The sequence below is a fragment of the Anser anser genome (assembly GCF_964211835.1).
Source record: "Anser anser genome assembly, chromosome: 1".
NCBI classification, from domain to species: Eukaryota; Metazoa; Chordata; class Aves; order Anseriformes; family Anatidae; genus Anser; species Anser anser.
Genome location: NC_139720.1, coordinates 26,943,810 through 26,957,252, shown reverse-complemented (window position 1 = coordinate 26,957,252; position 13,443 = coordinate 26,943,810). Strand labels below are relative to the sequence as shown.

General features: G+C 38.2%; 1 protein-coding gene across 1 annotated transcript in view; it reads left to right on the top strand.

The window, feature by feature from the left end:
• The window catches only part of CFTR (CF transmembrane conductance regulator), an 86,028-nt gene that overhangs the window by 13,394 nt on the left and 59,191 nt on the right, over positions 1-13,443 (top strand). The window contains exons 4-8 of the mRNA XM_083800058.1: positions 5,207-5,422; positions 6,305-6,394; positions 7,997-8,160; positions 8,649-8,774; positions 12,379-12,625. Coding sequence (XP_083656184.1) covers positions 5,207-5,422; positions 6,305-6,394; positions 7,997-8,160; positions 8,649-8,774; positions 12,379-12,625 — 843 coding nt within the window. The remainder of the gene's footprint in view (positions 1-5,206; positions 5,423-6,304; positions 6,395-7,996; positions 8,161-8,648; positions 8,775-12,378; positions 12,626-13,443) is intronic.

The following is a 13,443-nucleotide window of genomic DNA, read 5'->3' as shown; positions in this document are numbered from 1 at the left end:
CCATTAGAGTTGAATGTGCCAGAGTTTAGCTGTTCTTTCAAGTAAGATTGTGAACTGGGCAGAAGGGAAATTTGTGTCAAACAACTCATAAATTTCTCTGAAGTTCATGCTGCTTCCGATGAAACAGAACTTATCTTTTCTACTTTTCTACCAGGTATCCCAAGGAACTATTATAAGAGAATAACAAAGTTATAGAAATACAAACTTTCATTTCCATTTGAATGATCTCTCTCCCAAGCAGGAAAGGAAGAGTAGGATAGAGAGTTGTCATCATTGCTATGAACTTGCTTATGATTCCTCTTATGATACAAGTATTCTGGTGTAGATCACTGTTAATTTAAGTTAGATAATTAATAACTGACTACAATTGCACTTCAGATGGATTTTTCCCCTAAGAATTATGGAAAAACTAGCTGCTTTTTTTCTCTTGTAATACCACGCCAACGGGTAAGTGTGGCTTTTTAAGTAAGTTTCTACAACACTGAAGTTTCAGTGTCGAGTATCAGTAATAGAATGAGAGTCACAGAATAAAATAGCCTAAAGAAAGGGAAGAAACACTCTGAAGAAAAAGGAAATTGTTTCCCTTAAGATGCAGCATTTACTTTCTTTCTTGACTGTAGAAAACATAGGATATACCTCAGTATGTCATGCTTCTTCACAGATTAAAAAAATATGTAGGCCTTTTTTTTTTCAATCACATTATGACTATCCCTCAGATGTAGCTCATACAAAACAATACTGAAATTTCTCATCACCAAGGCTTAATTTCAAAAATAAAACCTAGCATGAAAAAGTTCTCTACATTTTAATTTTATGCTTCTTTCTTTTGGGTGGATACACTCACCCTTTTGTATACACAATTTCTGATTAAAAGTAGGGTAATCAAGATGGTTGCCTAGTAGAGAAGAGTTATCGAAGAAATTAGCTCCAGGCCAACTTTGTTTTCTCCCATCTTAAATCTCTCTAACTTATTGGGCTCTTGTCACTGATGAAGAGCTGCAGGTCTCCTCTGACTGACATTCACCTCTGCCTGAATGTGCCACTGCTGAAGATCTGGTTCAACGAGACGTGCTCTGTTTACCTTCTCCATCTACGGGGACCACACAAAGAGAAAGGAGAGGAGAGGCGGCTATGGTGCATTTTGTGCTCACTCTGTGGGGTTTCTGTGTCAAATTTTGGGCCACCCTCTGGCTGTTCGAATATCATACAGGCCTGATGGGAGGCAATGTGGCTAGAACTGAATTTGACAAGTCAGTTAGTTATCTTTCTTATCTGTCTTTTCCAGGTATGGCAGTTAATTATCTAGGGCAGAGTCTCTTGGTGTGCGCAGAGCTGTCATAACACTTATCTCTGTAATCTTTTACCTTGTTTGTCAACAGTTCTCTGGGACAAGACCGTTTCTTTGTAGACTCCAACACAATTCTGTCTAATTTGCTCCTGTCATATCATTCCTGTTGCTAATTTTTTAATGTATTTCCTCTTGTGTGTAATAGACACCAAGCCAGTGACTCCTGATTCATGTCAGGATTGTGTTTGAAAACAACAGCAGTTCTACAAATATAGCCTGCCATGTAAAGCAGAGTCCGTCAGCCTAAACTACTGTAGTAATGCATTCTTGTTAAAAGTTAAGCAGTGTCTGAAGGCTCGTGCAGACAGTTTTGAGTATAACAGCCTTTCCCAGAATATATGCAAATAAAATACTTGGGGGCATGCATGTGTGTGATGTGCAGAGTTGATTTCTCTGTGTGGACTTTTTCTAACCAAGTACAATTTTGGACCAGTTGCAGACAGAACAACAACGGGACTACAGAATTTTTGGGTCATGTTTGTTGTCTTTTTCCATTTCTTTAAGAAATTGCAGATGTGAAATTCAGCACATAGAAATCAAAACCTGCACCTTTCACAATAAGCATGGCAGGATTAAATCTTAGTTTAAATTCTTGGTTTCATTATAGCTCTTCATTTTATTGGAAGCTGTAAGAGGAAAACTGTCTGCTAAAGCTGCTGATGTTCTTTTCAGGCCCTGCTCACGGAAATTAATGGGAGCTTTGCCATTAATTTAAATGGGGACAGGATGTTGTGCCGTATTGGCATAAGTGCAATCAAGTTGTGCATTCTTTTGAACTTCACTTTCCTTTCAACTCTTCCCTTGTCTAATCCCTGAGCCATTTCCATAGCACCTTCCTCAAAATGTGTTTTAAACTCCGCTTACATCCCTGCTGTTTGTGCAGTTGTTGTTGCAACTAGAATCACAGCTTTGCTGTCATCTGATCTAGTGGTTTTTCTGGCTCTCTTTTTTCCCCTCATGCACTGTAGGTAATGATGTTATTAAAGGGTGGACACTTGCACTCTGGCCCCCTAGAGTACTATGTTTCTCCCTCATAAGTGGTGTTGTGTTAGTTCACTTAATGTATCTGCTCCCCTGCTGGCCTAAACAGCTTCCACATTTCACCTCATCAGCAGATGTGTTTTGCAATGTAAAGAAAACATAGTGTGGTGGTGAAACAAAAATCTTTCTTTTTAACAAGATGCTGGCTAGCAAATTGGGTACTTTACTGTGAGGATCAGTTTGATTCTACTTACATTTTTATCTTATAGTTATCCCCATGAAATTTATATTTTCACTCAGGTGAAGTTGCTGCTAACATTAACTCAGAAATGGTTTTAGTATCATGTCCCAAAGGATTCTAATGAGGATTTCCTGAAGTTCTCACATATAGGTCATGTGTATGAGTGAATGGGGCAGGGAGGGATATGAAAGTCCCAAGGCACTTCTTGGGCCAAAAGCAGAGATGTGCGTTATTGTCTTCAAATTCAGAGTGATCGAGCATATGGGGTGTATATACAATTCAAAAGTTCTCATTGCATAAGAGTAGCCATGCCAGACCAGGATACCATGTAGCATGGTATCTTGTGTCATACTCTCATTTCTCGTCAGAATTTTGGTCTTTTAATTAAGATTTCTGTGAGGGGAATTTTTTGAGTTTCTCAATGGCCTATGATGAATGCAGAGGGAAGAGCAAGAACAGGAGAAGCAAAAACAACTCCTAAAAAGTAGATTTTCTGTTTGATGCACAATTCCTTTTTTAGACAGGTTATTCAGTTTACACATCCATACTTATATCCATAGGTAATTTTGTGGTTGCAAGAGGGAAAATGAAAAGCATCTAGTTCTGCTTTCACTTGTGTGTTGACTGGGTAATAGTGCCTTCAGAAAATAAGCTAATAAAATTCCACTGTAAATGAGTGGATTTTTTTTTTCTGCAGAAGATAGCAAACAATTTGACTTATTGCCAGCCATTTTTCTGACCTTAGTCTGTAAATCACCTTTTCTTTGGAGCAAGCTAGGTATGTATGCAATGCCATTATAGTCACAACAAACACAGTAGTAGAGCATGGCATTTTCAGTGGAATAAGAGTAAATACAAAAAAAAAAATCTTGCTATTTTAAGCATATATATATAAACTTATCTTGGAATCTCTGAGAGTACAAAAGCACTGCATTGTCCTTGAAAGGTGACTGTTTTGTATTTTCTGACTTTTGTGGAGTTTTGGTTTGCCACTTCTGGATGCATATGGTCTAAGCACAGCTGCCTTGGGTCATGTGTGTTTCAATAAACACCCCTCCCTTTGCCTACTGATAACACTGAAGTCTTTGTCAAAGCAGGCTCCAGGTTTACAGCATTTGTTGGGCAGAACTGCAGTTAATCAAGTAATAGTGCATAGCACAGGTATTTTGTTTAAGATGTAAAATTTCATCTCTTCTGTTGAAAAAGCGAGTGTTGAATATCTACTTCACCAACAATGATATTCAGAAAAGATTACAGTACAGGTTGTATGAGTACCTGAGACTGATCTCGTGTGAGAGACCAAAAGGAGAAGGGAAAAACAAAGGGGATTTTCCCAATCTATTTATCTCTGTAAAACAGTAATTATAGCTCAATTGTGCCAGTTCACTCCTCTTTGTGTCTCTGTGTGGTGGCCTGTGTGTTTTTGAGCTCATAGACAATAATTTTTGACAGAACTTAACACACCCATACAAAAGAGAATTTGATGGTTTCTTGCTATTTTTGAAGTAACACTGCTGAGAGTGAACAGACACAACAGAAAGAAAGATGAGGAGACACATGTAAAAATTCTTAAGAACATTTTTACATTGCATGTGCTCTTTTTTTCATTTCTACATTCATACTTCATACACTTCAGAAGCTCATGCAGAAGTAAATTGTTAGAACACACAGCACACTGATGATTTTTGCAGTTTTTGTGGAAGAATTGGGGAAGGAAAGAGGGGGAAGAGGAAGAGATGGAAAAGGATGAGGCTGGAGGGTGAAAGTATAAGAACGATCACGGCATGAAGAAAGGGAAATGTAACTTGAGCGTAGATAAAACTAGTGGGGTTCAATTACAATAGCAAAGGAGTCTGAGGACATACGTAACAGCAGGCTATGGTGGCAGATCGTTTGGATGCCTTGTAGTTTAGCAGCGTGGTTACCCCTCATTTTTCTCTTCTGCTCTGATACTCTGTCATGTTACTTATCCTGGGATGGGAAGTGTTGGGGCTGGCTGGGCAGGAGGTACCGGTTTCTCTCGGACTTTTATCAAACTTACCTCCCTTACCATTTACATCTCTCATCTTGCTTTTATTACAGCTCTGGATACAATGGTCTAGAACTGTTGGGTAGGATGATCCCAATTGTTTATCATTCTATTCTGGTGTTATTCCTATTTACCTTAAGTTTTACCTGTGTTACCTCAGTATTCATTTCAGGACTTGTGAGTCTTCCTGTGTCCTATAAGCTCAGTAAAATGCGATGAGATCTGTTCCCTGGTGGCTAAAATGGAGATCTAACCTGCAAAACTGGATTCAGTCATATTATGTGGCAAATTCATTACACCTCTGGAAAGTAAATCTGGAAGCTAATATCTCAGTTGTCATTTTTGTAGAAAACAACCAGAAAAATTTAAAAGCTAGATTTGCTTTGGTGGAGTTGCAGGAGCATCACAGACAGTAGTGAGCTATCTCTTCCTGTGTGATTGTATTTCTGTGGTTTGCACAGAGAACAGAGCTAGCCTCCTTCCTCATTTAAGTGTAAATTTCAGTTGGTAGGTCTTGAAATTACAATGTATCACTTTTGAAAAAAAAAAAAAAAGGAAAAATAAAAAAAAACTGACCAAAATTATTTTCTCTTCTTTTCATCTTCAGGAAGTCACCAAATCTGTGCAGCCCCTTCTGCTGGGAAGAATAATAGCTTCCTATGATCCGGACAACTCCTCTGAAAGATCCATAGCCTACTACCTGGGCATTGGCTTGTGCCTTCTCTTCCTTGTGAGAACACTGCTCATACACCCTTCTATATTTGGTCTTCATCATATAGGGATGCAAATAAGAATAGCATTGTTTAGCTTGATTTATAAGAAGGTAATTTTTTCATTTGCACTTAAAGCCAAACTTTTATCTATACCCTGCATAGCTTTTAGGGCAGCTTTTTTAAATGTTGGTAGTTTTGTTACAAAAAGCACACAAAAGAGTAATACGGTTAACATCAGTTTCTGACAGCTGTCCATTTCCTATGTCCAAAGAATTAAATACATGTCTACAGCTGCTTTGACTGAATTCAGACTCTGTGTGAGTTCAGACTCACTGGATATGTAGTGAAATGACTTAATTGTTGTACCACTGTGCTCCTGTTATGCACATGTATAGCAAAGGAAAAATAACATGCTAGTGGCTAGGGAGTATTTTCAGAAGTATAACACAGAAGGGACTGACTTGGAATGATACTGTGTGAGTTCTCTATAACAAGAAGAATCAACAGAAGTTGAGGCATTTCATGTTCACAAATCCAAAGATTTTAAAAGGCGTTTGCTTTTACCAATAACAAATCCAGTTAATTTAAACAAACCTGTTAGTTATTCTATTTTAAAGCTCATTGTGAAAACGTCTTTCAAAAAACATTTGTCTAGATAGGCACAGTAGGAGATTTTTGAGGAAGCACAGCAACACACAGCATGCATGCTTAATTAAAGCTTGTATTTGCATACATATCTATATATATAAAATATGCAACAGAAAGCAAGGGCTAAGTCAATAAATCAATATTTGTAAAGCAATTTAATGGCTACGTTAAATTCAAGTGACATAAATAACAAGTTTAATGAGACTTTCTTTGTAGCATGAAGCTGATAAGTGAGTTGTAATTTATACTACCGTACAACTGCCTATTACTTAAATTTGTATTTATTCTGTTTGATAGGAATGAGTTACATGGCCATTTTCCGATTGTTTTGTTTTCTTTTACAGACCTTAAAACTGTCAAGCAAAGTCCTAGATAAAATAAGTACTGGACAATTGGTCAGTCTTCTTTCCAACAATCTGAACAAATTTGACGAGGTACGTTATTGGTTGATTAATGAACTTAAAGATCCATCAAATACAAAAGCAAAACCTCAAACCACTCATGGCAATCATTAAGGGGGGAAGGAGAATAAATGTCAGACTGCACTGACTGTTCATTGTAGACCTAAAATGAAGCCCATCGTAAGAGTATGTTTTGGCATCTGGTCATGGAAATGCTCATTCTAATAAATACATCTTCCTTTTTCTCCTATGCTGATGAGTAAAGCAAACTTAAACACTAGATATACAATAAAAATATTCTTGTTTTACAGTGCAGTGAGAATCCACCAGGAAACCTCTAGGTTACACAGTTGGTTTCATAGCAGTCAGAAGCTGCTCATCCAACCCTTCTGTCTTTTTTTTTTTTTTCCTGACCACTGTATCTTTCTAATAAGGTGAGCCAGTATGGTGCTCCTGCTATTGAACAAGCGATGACATTCAGCACCCTGTTGTCACTATTACCCACGCTCCTTAAAAATCTAATTACGTGTTGATGTAAGACTATTAGGAGTCATTTCCAACACATTCATTTTAGACAATACAGAATCACAGAATAGTTGAGGTTGGAAGAGACCTCTGGAAGTCATCAGGTCCAACCTCCCCACTCAGTCAGAGCCATCAAAGCAGGTTGCCCATGACCACATCCAGGCAGCTTTTGAATATCTCCAAGGAGGGAAACCCTACAACTTCTCTGAGGGAGACTCTACAACCCCTCTGGGCAACCTGTGACAGTGCTCAGTCAGTACTTTCAATACTTCCAAAGTCTTCTGCAAAACTTTTCATTAAAGACATGGAGGTAGATTGTTTGTAATGGCTTGGAGGCTGAAAACTGTGAGCTTTTGTTCTGCATGGATAATTGCCCCACTGATAGTATGAGGTTTGCTTCCTATGGAAGAAACAAGAAACTTGACATCACAGACCCTATCTACTTTATGCACTGTATTACTATATAGAGCAACTTGAGCTAGCACTGACAAACTAGGCCAAGTGCCCTAGCAGTGCAGTAGTGTAGCTGCAGTAACACAGAGCTCTGTGCAAGATCTGTTTCTCAGCCTGATTACAGGATTCAATCCAAAATCTATCTAATGATAGGCAAATGTGCAGAAGAAGGCAGCAGTCTTCTTTGAATTTGTTGTATTCATACAAAAGACATCTCTTCACCAGAGTAATGTTGGCCTCCTATATCAGAGGAAATCACTTTTAGAAGAATCGTTTACGTATTTTTCCCATCTTGCAGTGATTGAAAATGCCAGTGTTGATAGCAAATTCTGTTTACTTTTGCAAAGCTGGATTTTTTCCTCGTGTGCGTACAGAGTGAAAAGACAATTGTGTACTGAACTTTGCCTTACAAAAATCGAAGTTCAGGTGTGGAATGTATACGTACTGCTGCGCTGTCATCATTATTAACACCCAGAACGCTATGTGCTCAGAATCACAAATTCTCCTTTATAAACTTGTTTTACTACTGGAAATATTTGTACCATCCTTCATTACATTTTTCAAAGTGTCACTTTAATGACTTCTTCATTTTCTTGTACTTTTCAAAGCAGTCTGTAATTTTCATTATTATTGTTATTCTGCTGTGGGCTTCTGCAGGGTCTTGCTCTGGCTCATTTTGTATGGATTGCACCTTTACAAGTGGCACTGCTGATGGGACTGCTCTGGGATATGTTACAAGCTTCTGCATTTTCTGGACTTGCTTTTCTAATAGTCATGGCCTTTTTCCAAGCCTGGCTGGGACAAAGGATGATGAAATACAGGTGATGAGACTATTTTAAAATATTTTTTAATATATTTTCCTGAAACATGCTGTTTTATGAAGTTTATACTACTTAATTAAAGGTCTCTCATTATTGCATTGTTACAAAAGAGGTGTCCAAAGAATGCTGGATGTGTCAGAAATGTAGGGACAAGCCTTTACTTATTTAGCGGCACATGTCTAAACTTAAAAAAAAAAACAAAAGGGTCTAACATGTTTAGTGATGCATTGACAGTGATAATGCTTCGTAGTATTAAATCTCCTTGTTAGTGACTTGATTAATGGTTTTAGAGCTTCTGTTTTCACCTTAGTAAAGTGATTATTCCATTTCTAATAATTCCTATCACATTCTTCATAATAATTTTGTTAGAATAAGCATATTAAGAATAGATATATATGGAAAGAGTTTTCTTAAGATACAATGAGATTCAAAATAACTATGCACGGTGAAGTAGATGAGGATTAACCTACTGCCTTTTTACCTTATAGAGATAAGAGAGCAGGAAAGATCAACGAGAGACTTGTCATCACCTCAGAAATAATTGAAAATATACAGTCAGTTAAAGCCTATTGTTGGGAAGATGCAATGGAAAAAATGATTGAAAGCCTCCGTGAGTAAGTGTTTTCATTTGCTGGTCAAATTTCTTATGTGTTCAGAAAAAAAATATAAAGTGACTACGAACACTTTCTGTGGTCATGTTAGTTAAGAAGTAAAGCACACAAATATTAATCCTCCATAAACTAACCATGCATTCCCACACTGAAGTTATTTTTTTTCCCAATTTGTCAAGTAGAGATTTTTTTTTTATTTGCTTCCTCATCTGTTATAATGGTATTTCAGTGGTTAGCTTGTGCAGGTAAAACAATTGTGGCATCTGTGTTTGTTTCTGGCCAACCCTGTCCTCATCTTACAATAAAAAGCCCTTTTGTGATGGTTACTTAAGGCTTTACAGACTTTCCTATTCTGCAGTGGAGGAAACATTGTGAGTCCTCCGCAGCCATTTTCTGAGAAATGCAATAAAGCTGGTTTTAAATGTTGCACACAACCTGTGTAAGGATCACAGCTTCACGTATTCATTCTGTACAATTCTATTAACATTTGTTGTCTGTGGATAGTCTTTTATAATGTCTATCTTCTCAATTAACATTGAGATTGCACTGGAACTACCAGACGTGAAGCATAAAGCAGGTAAAAGAGCTAAGCTAGTTAGCTGAGAGCTAGAGAAGGACTTGGCTGCTGACAGGGAGTCCTGGGGGAAGGGAGGAGAAGTGGCACATTGATTGATAGGTGATGCTGCACAAAACAGTGTGTTTGTTTAGTCCTTTAGAGAGAATTAGAACTCTGTGCCAGGTGTGTGATTGGTAAAACAGAAGAAAATAAAAGAAATATAAGTGCCATATTACCGTGTAAATAAAAGAGATGAAGCGGTATTATTACACAAACACCTTCTCGTTCAGCTGCTTTCTGAAAGGCAATGGAGGAAAAGTTAAGTGCTCTTTATCTTCAGAATAAGAAAGTTCTTAAAATCTGCAATATAAACCATCTGAGAAAGCTCAGTTTTAATCTAGGTCTGGAGGTCCAGTTCTAAGATGGAACCAGGCTAAGATTTACCTCGTGCCACTAGTCATATGCATTGCTTTTAGGAAATTTTAGATTATGCCTTGTAAGTAAATTGTGTAGAAATGACGTCACAGAAAACAGAAAAAGAACTGTAATTTTACAGTTTATATTTTCTACAATAATTTATAGGGAATTTGGTGTTGCTGGAGTTCAATTGTTATCATATTAAGCATGGAGTTTTTAAAAAAAACATGGAAGAATGACAGAAATATTATAAGATCATGGTATCTCTCTTCTGCTCCTTTTGCTCCAAAATACCATATTTTTTAAGCGATCCAAAAGGTCACACGGTGAATACATCACCAGAACAGGTCAATCTGGGAATGTGAGAGTTTCATTTTAATTTTGCTTGCTGAGACCTCCCATCAGTTGGCTCGTTAGGGTGGTGGGAGACGAGACACAGTGAGTTAACTCATGCCTGTGTTTTAGCAGCCCTAAATTATAACTCATTTGTTACCAAATTATTTCTGTGTGCTAGCAGTTTCCAATGCAACCTGGTTTGATCTGCTGTAATTTAACGAGCTAGATATAACTGCAGCCATACTCTGGTAGACTTGAGCTGCCAGGGTTGGCCATCCTGCTGCAGGCAAACTCCCCCCTTGCAGCTGTGACGCTTCAGAGGGAGCAATATGGGCTGTCACCTGCATGCCCTCTGAAGTCTGTACTAATTACTGTTCATAACAGGTGCCTAAATAAACATGTCTGCATTTCTATGGGCTATACAATGTATTTAGAGAAGTAAAAAAGCACAATGCTGACCCATGCCCATGAACTATAGCACAGAACTGCAGAAGGCTAAGTCCAAGGCTGGAAGTGTCTCTATTTTGTCAGCAGAAGATCCATCTTTCTATAAAGCAGAGAAGCTCAAGCTCATGTGTTTGTACTGACTGCAGTAGCATCACTTCAAAACCAGACATGTATAGTGTAGACCAGTGTATGTGAGAGGCACACAGTGTCCTTTACATCCTCACTCCAAGTGCCTATGTTACCTCAGCGAGACATGTTCCAAATGAGTGGTTAATTTACGGAGCCCTCAAGCCTGGATCACAGACAGATCCACCTCTGCAAAGCCAATCACTTATGGCTGGTACTTGGCAGTATACTGAAAATGGTTAGTGCATTTTTTGTCCCTCGTTGGAGCAATGTCTGTGTGCTTCAGCACTAGGGGTGGTTTAGGTAGTTTCCACCCAGATTTCTGCATGGGACTGGCTGAGCATCACATCCCAAAATCCTTGTTGTCCCTATTTAGTGCTGCCACCCACAGCCTCGTACAAATTCTGGTGGGACTTTAGAGGCACTTTTTCAAGGTCCATGATTCCAGCTGTGGTGGTTACCTGCATGCCTGGCTACTCTTTTCATGCCTCTCTTTGTGAAATGCAGACATAATGAGAGGTGCTAGGCATCCTCCTTCAAAACTGGCTGGGCTCAGACTTTCAGGAGGGACTTTCAGGAACACTTTGTCCGACAACAGTGGCAGGATGCTGATGTACATGGAAGTCCCATGCACATTCAAGGTGGGACTGAAAGGGGTTCCCACACAGCCCCCAAATCCTGGACTTAGTTTGCATGCAGACACGGGATCAATACCAGAAGACATGTAAAGATTATGATGCTCAGCCTTGAAATGCCATGAATTGCCATCACTGACGTGACTGAACTTCTGTGCAACAGCCTAGTGGCGAGAGTACTCACCCATCAAATGGGCACGTTGGGATCTAGCTCCATCTCTTCCCCTAGTTAATTTGAAAATCTGGTCCCTTTCATTGAAGCAGAGGTGCCTGTGTTCAGACAAAACTGAGCTGCTGGGTTCCTAGGATTACAAAGTGAATGAGTTGAAAAGGAGAGCAGTGAATAGAAAGCTTAACCACTGTGAGTTATGGCTATTGACTTAGAAAATGAATTCTGCTCCCTGGATTATTTCTCTTTATTTAATATCTTACTGTAAGATGCATAAACATTGTGGAGGCAGATAGAAGTAATCACCAGTTGCATTCCTGACTGCACAGTAGTCAGTAGGCTGCTCCAAGAACTGAGCTTCATCAGGAAAGGTAGAGACTAGACTCCCTGCCTCCCACTTTGTCAAGCTGAGGCCAGCTGATACCTTACTTCTTGGGTGAGGCTGTTAGTACCGTGGTCTGCAAAAGGAGATGGCACTATACTAAGATTGTGGACTGTTCTTAGAGTATTTTATGGTCACGTATAGTAAATCTGACATTTAAGAATATCTCATTTCCAGAGGTGTTGCATATCTAGATGGCCAGATGAGATGGGGATGGCACTTGTGTGAGCGGTAGATGTTTCAGGATGCTTGAGCCAGGAATTGTAGAGGCTTGTGGATTATGAGATATCTAAATCGTGACATAGATAATTTTTATTTTGTCTAACATCTCTGAAGATTGGTGTATATATTTGGCTGCAATTATTTTTTTAGGTTCAAAATTATTTTGAATCTTGCTTTTTAACCGTGCTCCTAAAAAATAACAAAGACGGATGAGCCTCTAAGTTAATTGTTTTACCAACAGCTCCATCCAAAAGTTTATAAAATGAAAACTGTGGAACCACATACTAATCATCTGTATTTGTTTTTGTTTTTAACAGAACTGAACTGAAGCTAACCCGAAAAGCTGCTTATGTGAGATATTTCAACAGTTCAGCCTTCTTCTTTTCAAGCTTTTTTGTGGTGTTTTTAGCTGTGGTTCCATATGCTGTGACTAAAGGAATTATTCTCCGAAAAATATTTACCACCATTTCATTTTGCATTGTTCTTCGAATGACAGTGACCAGGCAGTTTCCTGGGTCTGTACAGACCTGGTACGATTCTATTGGAGCAATAAACAAAATACAGGTAGGGTACATACACTTCAATCTTCCCAAATACGTAAGCTAATTCTTTATATCATGTTATCTTGTCAGTTGATCAACAAAAGCACACAGCATTTGTGCAGACTTTCCGAATATACTATATATTGCTTTGATTATACACCATGAAATGTCATTATAAATCTTGATATTGTTATATGGTTCCCCAGGCAGCATAACCACGGGAGCCTTATGCTACCTGCAGGCTACTTACTTTGAAACAGAAGAGTTCTTTTTTTTTTTTATTGGAGAATAACAAACTTAATAAAAATATATCAACATTTGTGGTGCTCAAGAGACGTTTTTCCTTCAGAAAAGGAAGTACAAAATTAGTATGTGTTTTATATAGCACAGCTTCCAGTAGTTGCAATCACAAACCTTATGTTTTTGTAGCTATTAGTGGCAAGAACAGCAGGAGATTGTACATCTTATGCAAATGTGCATCTCAGTCATTGTGAATGCTAAACATAATTAAGGTACCAGTCTTCTAATTATTACCTACCTTACCTACCAAGATCAATTGCTCATAAACCAGCATGAGAGGCAGAGTCATCTCAGAGCAAATCCTCATGAACGCTGTCTTTTTTACCTGCTGTTTTCAAATCAATCCTAAGAGAAAGAATTCTTGTTCTATTTTCCCTTCAAATATTAGGATTAAAAAAAATGTGTAGATGTTTTTCAGTAAAATATAATTTTATTATTTTTAGCATGATAAAGAATACCTAATATATTACTTAAAGACCTTAATCAGAAATCTGAACCTCAATATAGAATAAGGAGTATATATTAGATTCTTCTGATATT